Source organism: Astyanax mexicanus, chromosome 7 (genome assembly GCF_023375975.1).
Source record: "Astyanax mexicanus isolate ESR-SI-001 chromosome 7, AstMex3_surface, whole genome shotgun sequence".
In the NCBI taxonomy this organism is placed as follows: Eukaryota; Metazoa; Chordata; class Actinopteri; order Characiformes; family Acestrorhamphidae; genus Astyanax; species Astyanax mexicanus.
Window position 1 is genome coordinate 32,971,528 of NC_064414.1, and position 21,072 is coordinate 32,992,599.

The following is a 21,072-nucleotide window of genomic DNA, read 5'->3' on the forward strand; positions in this document are numbered from 1 at the left end:
CAGTAAGTAGTTGTAACCAAACCTTGTAATGCAATCAGTGCTGCATTAATATTTTTTACAATCAGTGCTACATTAATGTACCTCGTAATAATATCTGACCTCTTTCTCCACCATTCTGATGACCTTGATGTGGAAATAGTCCTGAATCTGGTAGTTGTCGAGGATCAGCTGGTAGTGGCCGGTCTCCATGGGAACGTGGAGTTTCTCAGGCCAGTACTTGTGGCATTTAACCCTGCCACGCTCCACTTCCTTGGTCATCATGGCGATGACGTCCGACTTGTTCTCCCACACCATCTGCCAGAAGCAGTCTTGAGTGCTAGGCAGCGGCCCCTGCGATGAGATGTAGAAAAACTCTTCTGTGCCCACTTTCATCCGGATGTAGCTCGCATTGATGTAATCCTGCCTCTCTCCCACAGGAACACGTGTCTCATCATCTGTGTGTGGAGAGGTGATGGATTGAATTCAAAATAAAAGAAATCAAATGAAATTGTTGTTACTGCAGAAAACTGGCATAAGGAGCATTGATATGTATTATTAACTGGGGTATTTGAGCATTGGTTTGCTTTTTTGTGTGTCTGTTTGCTTAATCACACAAGCATGGATATTTGTGACTGCAGTTTTTGGTCATTGAAAATGAACAATTTTAAAAACACGGTTTTTAGTGTTGTCTTGTGGATGAGGAAAATCAAATGAAAAATGCTGACATCACAAAGCATACATATTTCAGACTGTCTACACAAAGACAGCACTAGATTTCAGATTTTGAAATACAAATAAATGGAAATTCTGTTTTAAAAATCTATCATGATTTGCATAGTACATAATAGGGGTGGGTGATATGGCTCTAAAATAATATCACGATATTTCAGGGTATTTTCGCGAGAACGACATACTTGGCGATATAGGAAAACTAAAATAATACATTCATTTCAGGAATATAGTATAATAGTATAACAGTATAATCATAATGTGGCAAAATAAATAATATAGCATAAAATAATATAATGCAGCAAATAATATTGCAAAATATTTATTGCATGCATATAAACTGCAAACTTAAACAATTATACAATAAATACACTTAAAGCTTCTCAGTAAATAATGGACTACTTTTAAGACAGAACAGCCCTATTATCACGATATGGATTTTTAATATCATGATATTTCAATGTCACAATATATTGTATATGATATAATATTGCCCACCCCTACTACATTACTTAAAAGGTGATGTTAAATTTGGAATTAAACATCTGTTTTCTTTTTTTCCACGGTGTGTTGATGTCTCTCTTTGTGAGGTAATGTCTCTTATACAGGACTAGCATGCTCATCCAAGAATTTTCGTTTCTGTGTGGATGGAATTATTTTTTGAAAATCTTCCTATTGTTTAATTTTCAGGATAGGTGTGAACAGGGCCGCTGTCTCTCCATTTTCTGGCTCTCCTTGCACAGGTGTACCTGCTTAGTCACATGAATCACATGAAGACCACTAACCAATGAGAGTCCTTATTGATATAATTTGGGGTGGAGCTTATTCTTTAAAAAGCAGGAACCAAGCTTTCCTGAAAAGGAGGTCTGTTGTCATGATTGTAGGGATTTTGGTGCTGGGCTTTTATGTAGTCAAGCCATCATTTTATTAGGATTTCTTTAGGCTGGCTTATTTACTTGCACTTCCTCAAACTTTGTTTTGCTAAAGTTTAGAACTCCATTAGCTTTAAATTTCTGTTTTAGGAGATTTGTGTCTCATGTTGAATGTGCTTTAATTGGTTATTTACCGGTAGTGCACTCCTAGCTTAGTTTACAGGAAATGGTATCGCTCTAGTTGGGAGTGTACTCATGTTTTGGTGAGTTTAGCCAGCACACAGTGGCTCTACAAGTGCGGCTTGTAAATTATTTGTACCACCTGGGATTGTGAACAGGTAAGAGGTGTACACTTGTTTCTTTAATACAGGACTCTTTTTAGGATACTCATAGCCTCTGTTTACTTCACTGGGTTGGAGGGCAGGCAACGCCCATGTTTCTGTGATCGCTGATCAGGGATGTTTAGAATAGTCTACTTTTTATTTATTTTTCTAGTTAAGTACAATTTGACAAATGGAAGCTTATTTTCTGTTTGAGTCTCCATATTATAATGTTTTGTAATATTTTATAGTAATAGATATTGCTAATAAAAATGCTCTTTGCTGTCTTTGAAAAGTGTGTTCCTTTTTTATGCTATTCTTTTATTATTTTGTCAGTGGCATTTAATAGTTATAAATTACAAAAATGATTGTGTATCGCAATCATTTCTGGGACAATATATCATCCACAAAAAAAAAATCTTATTGTGACAGGTTCTATTCTTTGTTCAAACCTAACATGCCACTTGTTTATCCCAAAGCATTGTAGGCTAAAAGTAAGTTTGTAAGGTCCTATTCCTAAGAAAAGTTTGATGAATGAATGGTCAAATTATGTAAAAATATACATGGCAAGAGTATTGATTCACTTAAACACTGAATTTGTTATAAATCGAGCCACTAGTTCTAAAGTCTGCAAAATAAAATGTGTGGGGAGAAGGGTTGTTCTTAAACTCACTAAATTTGTGTGATACTGCCACCACTGCAACATGTTTGAAAATGTATCAGTTAATCCATGATCATCTGAGTGGTATCAATAAAAATAAGTTAGGAACTACCAGTCTGACAAGGTCCGATCATGAGACGACAAATGTCTGCTACCAGCATGCCTGACCCCAGTGCACAAAAAAAGGTCCACACACAGGCATGGCTGGATGAGTCTGGTTGAACAACCTTACTGATCCACATGGCCCTTTATGAACTCAAGTTTCAGTCATCTAGCTCTCATTTGCATCAGTTTAATGGAAGCAAAAATGTCACAGATGGAGTTGCACAACAGCTCCTCAGGGTTTTTGCAAAAGACCCTACTATTTGATTCCAGTTGGGAGCCATCTTTCTATTGGTGAAAATGCGCAGCACTGTCCAAGTTTAGGTGTGCGAACAGGAAAGCTTGTTTTATGTTGGTGGAAAAGAGTTACCAAAACCCAGACCTCAACTCATTCAAAACACCATGGCTATTGGGAGCCATCTGTGTCTGACCTCTGGATGGAACAAAAGGTATTATACAATACTTCTGTCCCAATTTAAACATTCAATTCAGCTACAGGTGTAATTTTCAGACAGAGTTCAGACATTCTGTATTATAAAGGGTTGCACAGGTTTTAATAAAATGTTCCCTGACATAACCCATAGTATTATTCATCTAGAAAGCCAAGTCATATTTCAATGTGTTTAGCAGTAAGAATACATAACTCTGGCATCTTTTAGGGGACTACTTCATCCCCAAAGACCTGAGTTCATCTAATCGCTGTTGCAGAAAATGTTTAAAGCTGTATTTTGGTTTTCGGATGAGCATAATGCCAAAATCTAGTGTTCGAAAACTGAGTATTGTTTGTATTTGAGTCAGAAAGCCAGGTCAAAGTTTGATATGTAGCCAATGCAGTTCATCAACGAAATGACTGTTGGCTTTGTAAGCTAGCAAACGCATTAATCTACGTACTGGTAAATAGAAAATGTGAAGAAAAGGAAGGAACGTAGTGTCCCGTGATGCAATAAATAAAGCCAAATAAATAAAACAAGCTGACTGCTTGGTCATATGAGCAGGAAAAACAGGCCACGGGTGAGCACCGCAGGAGAGGTGTGGAGAGGAATGTTCTAGACTATTCCCATGGTAGCCATGTTGGTTGATATAGCCATGTTTGCTGGAAATGTGTGTTGGGGGGGGGATTTGTTGAGGTGTCTGTGAGGTTGAGGTGGGGGTGGTATGGTTCTCACTATATTCCCCCGTTACCCTGTTAGCTTGCTGACTGTTCTGGATGTACATGTTACAAGGGGGCCTGCCTGTGAAAACATGTTCAACAGCCATGGGGGAGGAAAAAAATAAGAGTGGTTGAAGAAAAAAGGGTGAAAGAGAAAAACAAAGAAAGGGGTACGCAAAGGCAAGTGGAGTGAGAGTAGGTAAATGCGTGCCGAGCCGTCCTCACAATGGGTGGCATCAGGCTTCCTGTAGAAGGCCGAAGCCCTTGAACTGCTTCCAGCAAAAACAGCAGTTAAGTCCCAGGGGCCTCACACTTTGCGATGCTGGGCGCTTTATTCAGGGAACAGAAGCCCAGTGAGCAGGCATGATAATAAACAAACACTCCAGGCCGGGCCAGGGCCAGTCTGCCTGCCTCCCTCCCGCCGCCACATGAAGCGCTGCATTGTGCCTGGCTGCCTGCCTTTCAGCGCACACATACACACACCCACCCCCTGTGTCTACTCTTCAGGGGCTCCACACAGCTCTCTCCACACACGGCACCAGCCCCGAGGTTCAGAAATCACACACTTAATGCCTGACCCGTCACATGACACATGAGCAGAAGTGAGGAGGCTGATTACCATGACAATAAAAGAGGAGCCGACATAAACCTCTTGTTTGGACTGGCTGATGGATTTTCAAGATGTTTTAAAGGCCAGGCTTTTTTCTTAACTCACAGTAGCTAAACTGAAGAAAACAAAAGGTACAGTATTAAAACAAAAAGGCCAAGGCCTTGGATCTATGCCATACATGAACCACTTTGTTTTTAACCCATTAGTCCCTGAATGTGTAAGCCCACACTTCAGCTCTTCACTCTTATAAATGCAATACTGTCATAATTGCTGTAGACCCTAAAATAGAACCATGTGGAACTCCATACTCCATAGGCTTCTATCAATATGCTACTCAATATGCTAAATCAAGCAGCATCTACATTAGAATGTACAGGTAAATAAGGTTAAATAAAGTGATCAGACCTACAGATACAGATTTATTTCTCAAATTAAATTTGTTGATATGATTGTCTGTGCTGTTATTTGCAGGTGATCAGATCACATTTGTGCGTTCAGACATTACGTACAAACATATCTGCATGGGTTGCTGTGGTAATAAGGTCGTAGCAGCTAACCTTTGGCACTTTTTTTGGATCCCTGCTCTTTGTCACTCTGGATTTGATGAGGCACATCTGTATAAATCCGATTGTAATGGCATTTTAAACCACCTCAAAATGTGGTTCAGAACCGATTTCTAAAAATCCGATTTCATGTGGTTTCTGGTTGTCTGAACAAAGCCCAATAAACCTTAAAATAAAAGTTAAAGGGATAAAAGAACCTTTTAATATATTTTATTTTTATTCATTTCTAAATATAGAGTGTAAAGAACTTCTGTAAGGTTTCACATAAAGTACCAAAATATTCATTTTTATTCCAAAGTACATCCAAATGAAATACCAGAAACATCTAGAATTCCCTAGAAATCTCCTATGTCAACAAAAATGCTGCAAACCACAATATGGAGCAAAAACTAGACCCACAATCTTAGTATTACACACACACACACACACATGGCAAACACTTCCTCCGAGCAGCGAAAACAGGAGGTGTGCAGACATGATAACGAAAGCCGCAGTGCGAAAATGACAAAGGTTAGGTTAAGAGGGCAGCAAAACCTAATAAAGGACTCCCACACAAAGGACGGTGTACACACTCACACACATACACACAGCTCCTGTAAACCGACACCCTTTAATGCCGAGTCACCCGGCAGCAACCCGCCTCGGATTGGCTACATTTCATTTAATTACAGTGTCATGTAGAGAAGAGGTTTCTGCTGTTAACTGGCAAAAATATACAAGGCCATTCTCCTCCATCAACCCGCTGTCAGAACTAAAAGCCCTCCCTTCTGCCCCCTCTGTTTTCTCACTGAGGCAAAAGTATAAACAGTATGAAGTATATGGTTCTGTGGATGAATGGATATATGGATGTATTTTTAGTAGGGTTTTTTTCTGTATATAAAAGCTGAAGAGCGACAGCATGATGATAAAAAGCTTCAATAAAGAAGCTATTAAAAAGATGAATTAGTGCTGCAGGAAAAGAATGTTTTATGATTTGCTTTGGAGGCTTACAGGGCAGGATGTCTCTGTATCTGTTCTTCTCTCTGTTCTCTGGAGCTTTTCCAACCAGGCAGTTGTCTAAGGGCTTCAGATGCTCCAAGGCCTGCAGCAAAGAAAAAAACAATACAATTATTACTTATTACTACCTGCCCCTAAAGCTGGGGTTACACTACACAGTTTTGCAGTCTGTCAAGAGTCAGGAGACTGAAAGTTGAGTAGTGTATGAGGGGCACAGATTCAGATTTGAGAGCAGTCAGACTTTATAAAATGTAGATTTGATTTTACTTCTTTTTTCAGGTAGTGTACAATAATCAGCAGCTCGATTGAAACTGATCTTGTCAATATGCAAACACCAAACTACGTCCTGACACTAGTACAACTCTGATATTGCAGTGCTATTTAAGGTGGAATGGCAATTAGTATAAGAAGCCAACATCTGCAGCAGCAGGATAAAGTCGGGTGGTATTTGATCCTTAATCTTTAAGTGTGCAATGGAAATTTTTCACTTGTCATAAAAAGTATCAAAACACAGTCTGAAAGTTTGTGCTACCCAGTATTTTCTAAAATACAGCTCTTGAAAAAATTGAGATTTAGGACTGAATCAGTTTCTCTGATTTTGCTATTTATAGGTATATGTTTGACTAAAATGAGCATTGATGTTTTATTCTTTAAACTTCCAAAAAAATGATTGTCATTCAGAGCATTTATTTGCAGTAAATGAAAACTAAAATATGAAAAAAATGCAGAACTTTCAGACCTCAAATAATGCAAAGAAAACAAGTTTCTATTCATAAAGTTTAATAAGAGTTCAATAAGAGATCAATACTTGGTGGAATAACCCTGGTTTTTAATCACAGTTTTCATGCATCTTGGCAGGTTCTCCTCCACCAGTTTTACACACTGCTTTTGGTTCAGCTTGGTCTGATGGCTTGTGATTATCCATAGTCCTCTTGATTATATTCCAGAGGTTTCAGGTATTCAATTTGGTAAAATTAAAGAAACTCCTAATTTTTAAGTGGTCTCTTATTTTTTTTCAGAGCTGTATAGCAAATTTAACCATGTTTTTTTATTAAGGAAAAAGATAAATACAATAATTTGTGTGTTCTTGTTTGTTCAAGCAATTATAAAATATAACGTTTTAACCACTTTGTAAAATGTTTAAAATGACACAATACAACATATCACAAACACAAAATAATAATTACATAGTATATGCTGTACAGAATTAAAAATATAAACCTAAAATGCTGAAAATAGTATGCTTACCTTCTAACAAAAAAAAATCCATGTGAGGAGTGATTTACACATAAGAATGCTAAAGGCATACTACTGAAATACACAGTAAAACATTTTTTTAAGTCTAACATACCTCAATAAGGTTGAGTTAGGTTCAACACTGTTTTAAGAAGATATGTCTTAAACTGTGCTCTACAAATAGTTAAGAAGAAGTTAAGAGTTAAGTTAAGTTGTGCACTATTCCAAAGCTTAATACAGAAATGAAATAGGAGCCAATATGATTTCATATCATATATAATATTGGACAAATACCTTCACAAAAGTCACTGCTATATAGTAGATTAGATTAGAATGAATAAATATGTGGTTGTGGAATGCTTATGAAAAACCAAAGGATATACCATAAACTCTTTCACCAGCTCCTGCTGATCCAGCTGATTCTGGAGGATCTGAATGAGGGCTTTGAGTCTGGCTCCTGAGTACTGGCTGTTCTTAGGTGGGCTTATCAGCGCAAGGCTGGTCAGTTCCTCCTCCGATACGATAGGTTGACCTAAATAAACAAGATAAACGTAGAGCTTTTGTTTATTGAACACATTAAGAACAGTATTACTTGCACTCCTTGAATCCTTTAACTGTATTATGGGCCTTATATAATAATTCATAACAGCTGAATAAAGTCTTAAGAGGAAGTGATGAAGAAACTGAAGATAAAGTGTACGGTTCAAGGGGTTATACCAACAGTTTTCATTTAATCTTGTTAAAGACTTCAAAAGCATAACCCACATTGCCAGTATCCTAGCTCTAAAATGGAAAGAAAGCTTTATACTAAGACTATGTTCAAACAGCAGGTAAAAAAATATCTCAAATGAAAATCTAAATATTTGTCATATGTGAGGAGTAACCAGAAATAATGCATTAAATATGATTTTTCGATTCCATCTTAGATCACTTTGATACGCAGAACTGAAATTCAAGAATATGCCGGGTTCTTACAGTTTTAGCCAATAAATTTCCATGACTTTTTCATGTTTGCAAGGCAAACATCAGTGAAGACATGGACAATAAAACCAAAAATCAACTAAAACTATAATTATAAAGAAAAATTAAGCAACGTAGACACAATCTTCAATAACAAAATGTGTGTCAGATCCTGAGGGCTCCATTGAGTAGGTCTAAATTATTAAACTAATTCTTAGCTTACAGGATTTGTTAGCTCAAAATAGCTTATCTCTGTCGATAACTGGAAACACACATTTATGGGTATGTTTATTTTTCCAAAACTTATCCAGGCCAGGAAATTGCTATTTTCACATTTCATTTTTGAAGGTTTTACATGATCGTACGAACCCTGAGTAGAATTTTAAGGAAACTAAGGCTCTAAACTTGAGAAGCGCTATGGCCTTATAACATATTATTTTACTCTGAACTCATGAATGCATGAATGCATTTTCAGTGATAAGCATGGAGATACTTGATTTGTCTCATGTATGTCTATTGTGTCCCTGCTGTATTGTACCCATAGTGTCTCCCATTCTCTTTTATTATATCTATTATCTGTACTTGCTGTAAAATTGGGAAGGAGAGTAACGTAATTTCAATTCTCTGTATGTAGTGTACATATGCAGTATTGACAATAAAACTACTTGACTTGACTTGACTGATATAATTTGAAACTTCCCTTGCACTGTTCAGACAAATGGAAGATAAAGGTCACATTAAAGGTCACCTAAAAAACATCAGACTGATTACATCACTTTACCTGTGTGAACATAGTGTAAGTTTTAGATTTTGTTAGCTTGTTTGCATGTGTGCGAAACATGTCCGGGCAATTTCACAGAACAGGTGCCATTTGCTTGTTGTAATTTTTTTTAATTTTTTTTTTATCTTTTTTGTTTTTTTAACCTGAATCTAAAAACATATTTAACTATTCAAAGCATGTACTGGTCAATCTCAGGCAGCTTTACAGTTTCTAGGCAGAAGATGCTTACAAAACTCCTGTGACATTTAAAAGGCATGTATAAAAGCAAGTCCACTATTTCATTTTAGTGTTTATTTTATAGAAATGGTTGACTGCATGTTCAAATAATTGATATTTATGACAAAAAAAAACTTCTGTTAATGGACAATCATTGCTGTTACTGAAACTCACTCCTGTTACTGAAACTCACTCTGTCTTGTTACTTTTTATGTTTTCACATACAAGAATGAAGCATATTCTAGTGATTTTCCCAAAATGTGTATTTTTAAAAAAAATAAACAAATAAGATTTAAGTATTAATTTAGCTAACAGGAATGAGTGTTGAGATTGACCGTTTCAGTCATAGCTACAATAAGATGAAATATACAGAAAATCAAATGAGAGAACTTATAGATGTGACTTGTAGAATGTTCCAAATGTTTCAGATGGGTTCATGTGTTACGATAACTAAAGACTGAGTGAAACCCAGGGAGACAACTAAAATGTGTATTTTAACTTAAAAATTATTCTTTTATAAAAACCTTTTTTTTTAAAGCGTAGATGGGATTTGGAGTCACACAACATCTCTGAAGGATTGTAATAATTATATGTTATGGTACAGTTTATAGTTAGAGAGTGGGGACAGGTAACAAATGCTATTTTTTCAGTGTTCTAAGTAGTTTTTTTATTAATGTTTTTCATTACATATATTACGTTTGCAATTAGGTACATGTAAAAGACAATATGCTTAATAATAAAATGTACTTTAAAGTAATTTTTTGTGCACATTTTTACATGTAGTTTCCTGGGGACAGAAATGGCACCCACTATGTTTTAGTGTTTACTTCAGCAAAAAAATATTAAAAAAAACATTTATTGAATGCTAAAAATCACACACACAGCCAACCTTATTTAAACATTTAATAAGCAAATACTTGTTAGGTATCTTTTACCTGTGTGAGGCATTGTTTCTAGTGGGGAAGGCCGTGCTGTGTCCTCGTCCTCGTCATCATCATCATCATCATCACTGCTCCAGCCGTCTGAGTGGCTTTGCTCCATGTTCGTGGTCAAATTTTCTAGGGGCTGCTTCTGGGGGTCTGTCCTGAAGGGGGTACGGGGCAGGTATGAGCAGAGACCTTGACCACATTGCTATGTTCCGGGGGGTCTTTTATCATGCAAGGCTGATTTTCCTGCGATTTTTCCACCTAAAATGTAAAAAAGCTGCTAATTGCAACTGCTGCGTATTACAAGACTAAACACTAGAACCAGCCAAAACACTTGCATTCAACGGCAACATGTGGGACCTGTGCTTCATTCATTACTCTTTGGTGCCCCCTTGTGTTGTATTACAGTTGGAGAAATTAACTCAAACTATTCCTTCAGTACAGAGTTCTTCTTTTTAGGTTAAGTTTTATATATATATATATTTAGGCAGAGTCTACATAAAGACCGTAAAACTCAATTAATGAATAATTATTTCATAGGCTTTAGAGTTTGCCCAGCCACAATTAATTAATTTATAATAAAGATACTTTTACTGTTCAGGTTGAGGACGCTGCACAAAAACTAGTAAACCTTTTTATTTTACTATTATTTATGTACAATAAAGTACAGTAAAATGTAAGAACTTGACTACTGGATGATAATTAAAATAAGATCAAAAAGCTCAGCAGAGAGAGAGAGAGAAAGAAAAACACTTACCTGCCCTGAAGCATGTCTGTGACACCCAGAGACGGGCAACACCTCTGACAGGTCGGTGTAGTGTTTCGACTGTCCTGTGAAGAAAGCAAGAGGGAGAGAAACAGAGAGAGAGAGAGAGAAAGAATGAGAGAGAATGACTTATTAGGTGAGTGCATCGGCCATTAAAGCCTTTCTAAGCCACCCATTTTGTCACCCGAGTTTCAGTTTCTTCCGCCAGAAGAAATATGAGGCGACGTGCTAATTAATTTTATAGAGCCAAAGCTGAACCCATTGCCCCTGATAATGCACAACATTAATATGCACTAATTAAATAAACACTTCACAACACTTTTTTGAAGTTTATTAATGTGGTAACAACTTTATACTTTTACACAAACAGCCTTTCGGGTTAAAAATAGACCATTATGAACAAAACAAGTTGGAAGGTGGACAAGCAGGAATAAATAAAACATGTCCCCCTTTTAGTGAGCAGGCTGTAAAAGTCTGCCTGTTTTGGAGTACCTGCTCAGTTTCCATCCTTATCCCATGACACTGTGATGACTGGAAAGACAAATGATCCTCCTGCACCTGTAGGTCTGAGGTTACTCCTGTACAAAAATAACACCACACACTTAACCTTAATCAAGCATGCTCAGCGAGCTGTTGAGGCAACTCCTGAGAGTGTAAACACTTACAGTCTTTACTTACAGTATGCATGTATACATTATACATGCATTATCATAATTGTACGTCTTTATTTACCCCAGAACGCTAATGCCGGCTGATTTTCACCCACACAATTTTTTCACGTGATTTTCATTGTGTTGCTGCTGTCTGAGTTGAGTGGGACTTTGGGTAGCTTCAGGGCGCTCATTGATGTCATTAATGTTATAGTTAATTCACTTCTCCCATCTATCTTTTTTTTTTTCAAGATGCATGAATTTGGGTGATTTTTATCTGACGTTATAGAGAGTGATAGAGATTAACATATTTTATGGGTGTAATTTACCTCATGTTAGTATTTGTGTGTTCCCGGGAATGGGGTGGACCAAAGACTAAGTTCCCAGCAGCATTATTTTTTTGTAAGGACATTACCTGTTAAGGATTACCAGATTTTCCAATACTTTTTCTCTGTTTAGGGTCATCCATGGTACCTTTTTTATTTTATGTGATGTATGTTGTAAAATTAAAGAAGGGTTCTAAAACTTGTCATATAGTGTAAACCCAACGTTAGTGATGGTGTTACTTATTTTAATGTTAGTGTTCTAGGGTTAAATGTCATTATATTTGAGGGGACTGTAGGAATAAAAGGAACAATAGCAGTGGACTGACTTGTGGTACAGGATGCACTGTGTTCCTGATTAGCCTCTGCAGAGGAGTTGGAGTCAGAGCGGATAGTGGCAGGCAGGATGTCTCTGCACACTGTCAGCTGAACCGTCCCTTCTGCTTTCCTCAGAATGTCCACCACCTTGCTGTGGCTCAACCCTGACACAATGACACCATTCACCTGAACACAGCAAGAGATTAGTTTAATAGGGTTTAGGAATTGATTTTTTAGGTCTCTAACACCAGACTGAACTAAAATAGGACTTAAACATGCATCTGTGTTACACAATATTTCCTCTCTGGAAAAAAAATAAGAGACCACTTAAAAATGGTGAGTTTCTTTGATCTTACCAATCCAAAACCTCTGGAATATAATCAATAGGAAGATGGATGATCACAAACCATCAAACCAAGCTGAACTGCTTGAATTGTTGCACCAGGAGTGGCATAAAGTTATTTAAAAGCAGTGTGTAAGACTGGTGGAGGAGAACATCACCAAGATGCATGAAAACTGTGATTAAAAACCAGGGTAATTCCATCAAATATTGGTTTCTGAACTCCTAAAACTTTATGAATATGAACTTGTTTTCTTTGCATTATTTGAGGTCTGAAAGCTCTGCATATTTTTCGGTATTTCAGCCATTTCTCATTTTCTGCAAATAAATGCTTTAAATGACAATATTTTTATTTGGAATTTGGGAGAAATGTTGTCTGTAGTTTACAGAATAAAACAACAATGTTCATTTTACTCAAACATCTACCTATAAATAGTTAAATCAGTGAAACTGATTCAGAAACTTAAGTGGTCTCTTCATTTTTTCCAGAGCTGTATATAAAAAATAAACATCATAAATATTAGGTTCTTAGTAGAATGTCATAGTACTGCTACATAAAGATTGTTTCTATTAATGCATTAATAGTTGGTGTCATTTTTTACAAATACAAATACAGCTTTGTGACAGTTCCCCAATATATTTCAGCTTTGTTAGAATACACAGATACCCTTTATCTGGTCAATAAAGTATAAATATGTAGGTGCTGCACAATACAGCTAAACTCTTATCACCCTCTTCTAAAACGTTCAATACCTAGCAACTAAATATAGACTTTGGCATATGAATGGCAGTAAAAACTGAATGCAATTTTTTCACAGGCACCTCCAAGAGGATATCTCCTACACGTAGCCGCCCATCCTGCTCAGCCACACTCCCACAGCAGATGTCTCTGACTCTCAGATTGCTGCTGTTGATACCACCTGCCAGAGAAAAGCCCAGCCCACCTCGCTCTGGTTTATTGAACTCCACCTGAAGAATACAGCTCTAGAATGACAAGACATGAAGAGGATCAGACAGAGTGAAAAATAATTTAAATATATCCCAAACCTTAAAAAGAAAATTTATTAAATAAAGTAAAACAATCCCCCTTTCATTTTTACTCAGAGAAAGAAGACCCCCTTAGCTACAGCTACATAGAATCCATAATCCAAATTTCATGGAAGGACAAAACAATTACTGTTAGGAGGGTGGAATATTGGTACACAAATTAAGAGGATAATACTGTGACGAAGGCAGTGAACAGTGAATGGAGAGAGGGATTACATGGCTAGACTCAGGTTTCAGTGTCATCACAAACACATTACCTCTTGCTCTGAGGTTACAGACAGCCTCTGCCTGAATCTCACTGCATTTTCAGACGCAGCTTTTACTGCACAAACAAAGCAGGAGAAAAAGAGTGAGGAGGGGAGAAAGAGACAAAGAGAGAGAGGCTTAGGGTTAGAATTAAGGATCTAGAATTTAAATCACCTGTATTAATTGGTCAGGTGTCATTTTCATAATGGCATTATTTGCAGACAGTATTAGCTTTGGAAAAGTGATCCACATTAAATATAAATACTTTTAATTATTATATAAGTCAGTTTAAATCAACAGATGAATTCTTAGCTACAGCTGAAGTTAAATTCTATAAGAAGTATATGAGCTATAAGTAAAACAGAAAAATTCTACATATATACACACACATAAAAAAAACAGTTAAAACAACAATAAACTGTATAAATTCTGCTCAGAAAGAGAAAAAAAGGAAAGTTGGAAAGTTGATAACACCAGGCAATATAACACACTTACGGCACACGTCTCCCTCCTCCGCTGCCATCCCAACGTGAGATGACTTGACCGGCACAATGCTCCACAAGGTGAGCAGCACAGGCCTTTACAGGCACAGCCGGACCCCCTGGCTAGCCGTTACCCAGCAACCTGGGCACCTATTAGATTAGCCGGGTTGCGTCTATCAGGCACATCGAAAAATGCTGTGTGATCGTCCAGAGGAGGTCGAGGCCTTTGCTAATAATTAATCTTGCACCGCATGCCCTCTGAGGCGGACAAGCTGTGTCTGTCAGCACGCAGCTAATGCTACTGCACTCTAGCAATAGAGACACAGGAAACCTTACCATCGTCAGAAGCAGCCTCCGCATCAGATGTGCCGAAATCCTCAAAGCGGGGAAAGAATTTCTTATCCTTCTTCCACTCAAACAATCCTAAAGAGAATTCAAAAAAGAACAAATTAAATAGTTTGCTAGTTTATAGATATATTTTGCATTTCAGCTGAATAACACATTGACCACTGTGCTGAATACAGTTTTCTCCCAAAGAGAAAACGGAAACCACTCTTGTTAGCGTCAGTAAAGCCCACAAACTTTAAGTATACTGTACAATGCTAAATTTATACATCTCTGGAAAAAAATAAGAGACCGCTTAAAAATGACGAGTTTCTTTGATTTTACCAAATTGAATATAATCAAGAGGAAGATGGATGATCACAAGCCATCAAACCAAGCTGAACTGCTTGAATTTTTGCTTCAGGAGTGGCATAAAGTTATCCAAAAGCAGTGTGTAAGACTGGTGGAGGAGAACATGCCAAGGTGCATGAAAACTGTGATTAAAAACCAGGGTTATTCCACCAAATATTGATTTCTGAACTCTTAAAACTTTATTATTATTTGAGGTCTGAAAGCTCTGCATCTTTTTTGTCATTTCAGCCATTTCTCATTTTCTGCAAATAAATGCTCTAACAATATTTTTATTTGGAATTTGGGAGAAATGTGGTCTGTAGTTTATAGAATAAAACAACAATGTTCATTTTACTCAAACATGTATACCTATAAATAGCAAAATCAGAGAAACTGATACAGAAACTAAAGTGGTGTCTTATAAGCTGTATAAGGTTTATATCTAACAACAGCAGTTTATAATACAATAATATGCATCATTGTCATGCAAACTGCACACTAATCATGGGTGACGTGTATTTTTAATTAATATATTTGAGTAAAACTGAATGAACTAATCAGGACAGCAATTGTGTTAGGCAGGCATTATCCACAATCCTTTGTGCTGGTGGAGACACAATCAGGCATAATGAAAACCGCATGAGTAAAAACTATTATCCCAATAATCCAAATAAGCCAAATGAACAGAATCAAACATTAATCAGGCCTGAGGAGGAGGAAGTGCGCCCCTCTAATCTGAGTTGACACTGCACTCAAAATGTCGCTGTGGTCACCGAAGCATTCAGTGAAGCCCTGGCCGTGGTGGCAGCCACCAGAGCAGCTCACTGTCTCACTTCTGTCACTTCAGACTAGAGTGAGATGTGTCGGCCAAGACTCTGCCTGCTGCAGCCTCACACGCCCACAGCCAGAAAGAGCACACACACACACACACACACACACACACACTTTCAGCCAGTGCCGCCTACCAGCCCAGGGGAAGGTTAAATATTGTATACTGAACAGTCTGACTCATAACAGCATCAAATATATGTTCTGTGTGGGCTGTAATAAAATAATACATTATTAAAACCATGAGAGTCCATGAGAGAGATAAGGAACATTTGTGAAGTGAATGAACAAACCATCCATTTAAATAGTTCAGTTAAATCACATACCGTTCCATTTGCCTTTGGGTGTCACAGGTTGATCATCTCTGTAGCAAATAAACACACAAAAAAAGAACAATTAGCTGATTACCTTAATAATCATACAGTGCCAGTCAAAGATTTGCACACACCTCTCTCTATTCATTCAATGTGTTTGATTTGTATGTTTTTTTAAATTATTTATATCTATAATTAATATTAAAGCTATTAAAGCTATACAGTAACACATTCTGAATTGTTCACAGTAGCAACATAGAGCTTTTAGGGCAGATCTGCACACTCTTGGTATTTTAATCTCAGTGTGTTCATGAGGTAGACTCACCTGGAATAGTTTTCTCAACATTTTAAAGTTCCTGGAGATGCCTTTAATATTAATCTACAATGTAGAAAATAAACTAAATAAAGAAATTGTGGAGAAGGTGAAGGAGAAGGTGTGTCCAAACCTTTGACTTGTACTGCTTAATTTATCATTTAACAGTATAAGCATATATAAGCAAGTCATTTCAGCATGTAAGTATAAGCATGTCATTTAAGGTTTATTAAACTTCAGTAATACTTGACTTAATATGTAAGAGAATGCACTTTCTTACTGATACTACTGGTCTACTGATTCTTACCTCATGGCTTTGAGTTTGACTTTGCGTGAGGCGTTCTCACAGGCCTTTACAGCATCCTCCAGAGTCATTCCGAGGGTGCACTTGCCGCTGATGTAGACAATCCTGTCGTTGGGCTGAATGCTGCCCTCTTCACTGGCAGGAGAGTTTGGCACCACTTCCTGAACACAAATGCCCTGCCACTTGCTGCCAATGCCACCTGTCAGCTTAATACCTATAAAAAAACAAAGGAGCAATTTTAGATCTACACTGATCGCTCATCATCACTCTAGCTCTCATTATCACTCTTTAACATTAGCACCACTGAACAACTGAAGTGAAAAACATTGATTATATTCATCTACAGTTAAACCTGTCAAAAGAGAGGGATATATATTAGGCTGCAAGTTGATGTGTTGAAATTTGGAAAAATAGGAATTAATTTACCTTTATAATTTGATTACATTTGTAAGCTGCTCTGAATATAAGTGTTTCTGAAATGTTGTAAACATAATATATATGCAGCTCTGGAAAAAAAGAGACCACTTAAAAATAATGTTAATTTAATTTTACCAAATTGAAAACCTCTGGAATATAATCAAGAGGAAGATGGATGATCACAAGCCATCAAACCAAGCTGAACTGCTTGGAATTTGCACCAGGAGTGGCATAAAGTTATCCAAAAGCAATGTGTAAGACTGGTGGAGGAAAACATGCCAAGATGCATGAAAACTGCGATTAAAAACCAAGGTTGTTCCACTCAGTATTGATTTCTAAACTCTTAAAACTTTATGAATATGAACTTGTTTTCTCTGCATTATTTGAGGTCTGAAAGCTCTGCCTCTTTTTGTTATTTCAGCCATTTCTCATTTTCTGCAAATAAATGCTCTAAATGAAAATATTTTTATTTGGAATTTGGGAGAAATGTTGTCTGTAGTTTATAGAATAAAGCAACAATGTTCATTTTATTCAAACATATACCTATAAATAGCAAAATCAGAGAAACTGATTCAGAAACTGAAGTGGTCTCATTTTTTTCCAGAGCTGTATAGTATAAATATAAAAGAAAAGACAATACAATTCAAAGACATTCTTATAGGAGCTTAACTAAATATTGTTTTAGTGCTTACAACAGAATTTCAGTCAGTATAACTATTTATTTTCACAATTTCAATTAATAAAATGCTTATGATAATAATAATTTGTAAATTTACCAAGTAACCCTCCTTTTTTTAACGCTGTGCCAATGTGCATAAACAAGTATAATGCCTCACCCATTTGTCCAGAAGGAGTCTTGTATATAATGATGTCTTGAAGGCTGTCTGGAGGTGGAGGGGGCAACAGGTTCTGCACAGCTCTGCCCAGCACCATATGAAGCCGTTTAGAGGAATACCTCAGAATTCTCATGGCCACTTCATCTGTCACATTAGTTACATTATGACCATTCACCTAAAAAGAGAGGTATTACATGATTAATCAGATAATAGTGTTTAAACAAATTTTTAACTACAATCAAACTAAGTGCAAAGTTTAGTGAAATCTTAATTATCACAGGAATTAAATAAGCTAATCCATAGCTTGAATTTCACTGCTTGCTCAGTCTCTCAGCAATGCAAAAATAATCATAAACAACCGAAAAGCCATTGCACATTAGATAATGCTATGTATAATAATACTATGCTACACCATGTGAACACCTTTTTTAGATGGCTTTAAAAGTTAAGCATTAAGTAACTGCTGGTATTTCCTGTTCCTGGGCTGACCCCTACAGTTGGGATAGTGTAATTTGTGATTTTAGCTACTCCTAAAGGCCAAATTTTACACATACATTTCTAAACAAGTTGAGAGACAGAGGATCAGTACTAAAAGTGAATGAAGCATGTGCACTGAAGCGGTACAGTAATGTTACATGATTTTATATAAATATTAACGTTTATTAACTAAGGTTATGCAGTATTACACGTGGTCCTGCTCACTTCACCAAAGTTACATTGTGCAGTTAGTAGCATGTCACACCTGGAGCAGTATGGAAGCTTTTCTTTTGATTCTTTTGATGTCAGTAAAGCATCATAATATTTTTTCAAGGTGTTATTTAAGTAAAAATGCTACCAAAATTTTGCTTTAAAACAGAGATCCAATGCTTTGCAGCAATGGAGTCAATCATCCATATTGTATGACAGCTGTCATTGCAGCATTTAGACTGAATACTCGGCTCTGTAATGCTACTCAACAATGCTACATCAGCAGCAGTTCGAAAGGAGGTGGTAGCTGTATTCACATGTGTCGGATGAGGTGTTGAGGCATTATTAGTGATAGGGGGAGTCCTATGGAGTGTGTTGGGTAATTGGCCTTGTAAAACTGGGAAGAAAAGGAATTAAAAGAAAAAAAAGAAAAAAACAGACTCTAGAACTAGAAGACATATTATGTAGTCATTATAAATCTGAAGTAATACAGTGCATATTTGGACTCATATCTGTCTGCAGTGAAAGCTTACAGTCTTACAGCTTGGAAATGATGCTAAATATTCAGCAAATACACTGTTGTACTCCAATAAACTGCTAAATATTCAGCAAATACACTGTTGTGGTTCCCATGATGGCATGTTTTTTGTTAAAGTGGAACAAAACGTCTCTTTCTCCCATCTGTTTTGTCAACCCCCTTAGCACTAAACCATGACTGGAAAACAGGCCATATTTAGTGATTATTCATTACCATGATAAGTCTGTCCCCTGGTCTGAGTCTCCCATCCGATTTGGCTGGATTATCCAGGATATCCTGAATGTAATAGCAGCCATCCAGTTTACTCCTAGTAACTGTAAACCCAAAACTGCCACTCCACGATTTGCTGAGTGTTACAGTCAGCTCAAACTCCTTCATCACATCCTGTTTTCAACACAAACATCACCTGCATTAAACACAACAATCCCACATCTGTATGTGCAATGAAACTAGTTAATACAGTACATGTTGTGTAAATGTTAAGAATCCAAAGAGAGTACCTTTCTAGGGTCCTCATCATCTTCCTCTTCATCATCCCAGCCATTGTTGGTGCTTGCTTGTGGGTCTGAGGTGGGCTGGGCTGCAGAGGTGGCAGACTGTGCTGTGATTAGGGTGGTTTTCGGTGGACTGGGAGGTGGTAAAACAGGTAAAGGAAGAAGTGCAGGCAGTGTGAGAGATACAGGTGGGTTCCGAATTTTGGAAGAGGCCGTGCTGTAGCTGGGTGGACTAGGGACAGTGGTGGTGATGGTCAGATACTCCTCATCAGCTAAGATAGCCAGTCCATTAGCCATGAAGCACGCCCTACTGCCATCCACGTCCTCAGTAAGGTCACTGAAAGCACCAGAGATTATTAGGTCACACCACAGGCAACACATTATTAGAGTAGCACAGCATATTGGTAGTTAATTATCTTTTTATTAAAACTATAAAATCCACTCCATGTGATTGGCATTATGAGACAGACTTTCCTCATTTGGGCAATCCTGCTCTGATGGTTGTCTGGTGAAGCAATGGAATCCACAACTTTTTTTCTGAGAGCATTAGGAATGTATGAAATAAAATACAATTCCAAAACTCATGGCATAGCAGTACATAAATTGATCAGGAAGTGTTACCTTAGGGGAAGGCTTTTTGCATTCTTTGTTAATGTGACATGGCAAAAGTCATGGGACACGATACTAGTTCCTGTCCAATGATATGTGTGACTTGTCAGTGTAAAGACCAAGCACAATTACCGTATTTTTCACACTATAAGGATCCACTTAAAATTATATGGAAGTTTCAGTTTAGTTCTAGCACTGCTGGAGCAGCATTAGCATTACCTGCTAAGCACTAGCCATTGGCCGTTCAGAGGTGAGAATTATCAGCCTGTAGTCTGCTGCTAACCCTGGCTAGCACTGCTGGAGCAGCATTAGCATTACCCGCTAAGCGTTAACCATTTGGCCATTCAGAGGTGAGTATTATAAGCCTGTAGCCTGCGCATTCACCGTGTTAAAACAAGTTACATGGGAATAACTTCTAGCCAATATCCCCTGATTTACCAGAACAGTTCCTCAGTGTAGCGCCGTTTGGCAGCATTAGCGGTTCGCCGCTAATGCTAATGCTCCAGTCTGGAATCTGGAAATCTAAGCTTACTGTTAAAAAAAAGGAAGCACTTTACTCACTCAAATGAACAGTTTTCAGTAAAGAAATCTGTGTAGATTAATTTCCAGTGCTCGTTTGACTTGTCTAACTCATTTAAAAATGTTTTTTTAAGAATTACAATTTTGTTTACTTAACTTAACTTTATTAGAAGGGAAACATGGTAACACCCTTGTTTCCTATCAAGTGCCGCTTAAAATGCTCCTTATAATCCAGCGCGCTATGTGTATGAAAATAGACCAGAAA

The 21,072-nt window shown here is 37.2% G+C and overlaps 1 protein-coding gene across 6 annotated transcripts in view; it reads right to left on the reverse strand.

Annotated features, from left to right (window-relative positions):
- The window catches only part of ptpn20 (protein tyrosine phosphatase non-receptor type 20), a 49,756-nt gene that overhangs the window by 5,540 nt on the left and 23,144 nt on the right, over positions 1-21,072 (reverse strand). Inside the window, exons 30-44 of one of the 6 annotated variants that reach the window (XM_022684792.2) lie at positions 19,686-20,016; positions 19,399-19,569; positions 17,961-18,135; positions 16,711-16,921; positions 16,103-16,140; positions 14,610-14,696; positions 13,803-13,867; positions 13,321-13,482; positions 12,170-12,344; positions 11,360-11,445; positions 10,859-10,932; positions 10,111-10,259; positions 7,602-7,750; positions 5,977-6,067; positions 100-434 (exon numbers count right to left, since the gene is read on the reverse strand). In XM_022684792.2, the coding sequence (XP_022540513.2) occupies positions 100-434; positions 5,977-6,067; positions 7,602-7,750; positions 10,111-10,259; positions 10,859-10,932; positions 11,360-11,445; positions 12,170-12,344; positions 13,321-13,482; positions 13,803-13,867; positions 14,610-14,696; positions 16,103-16,140; positions 16,711-16,921; positions 17,961-18,135; positions 19,399-19,569; positions 19,686-20,016 (2,299 nt within the window). Of the gene's footprint in view, positions 1-99; positions 435-5,976; positions 6,068-7,601; positions 7,751-10,110; positions 10,363-10,858; positions 10,933-11,359; positions 11,446-12,169; positions 12,345-13,320; positions 13,483-13,802; positions 13,868-14,286; positions 14,552-14,609; positions 14,697-16,102; positions 16,141-16,710; positions 16,922-17,960; positions 18,136-19,398; positions 19,570-19,685; positions 20,017-21,072 lie in introns of those variants that run through there. The other 5 variants (XR_007440036.1, XR_002651927.2, XM_022684796.2 and 2 more) reach the window with 5 other exon arrangements.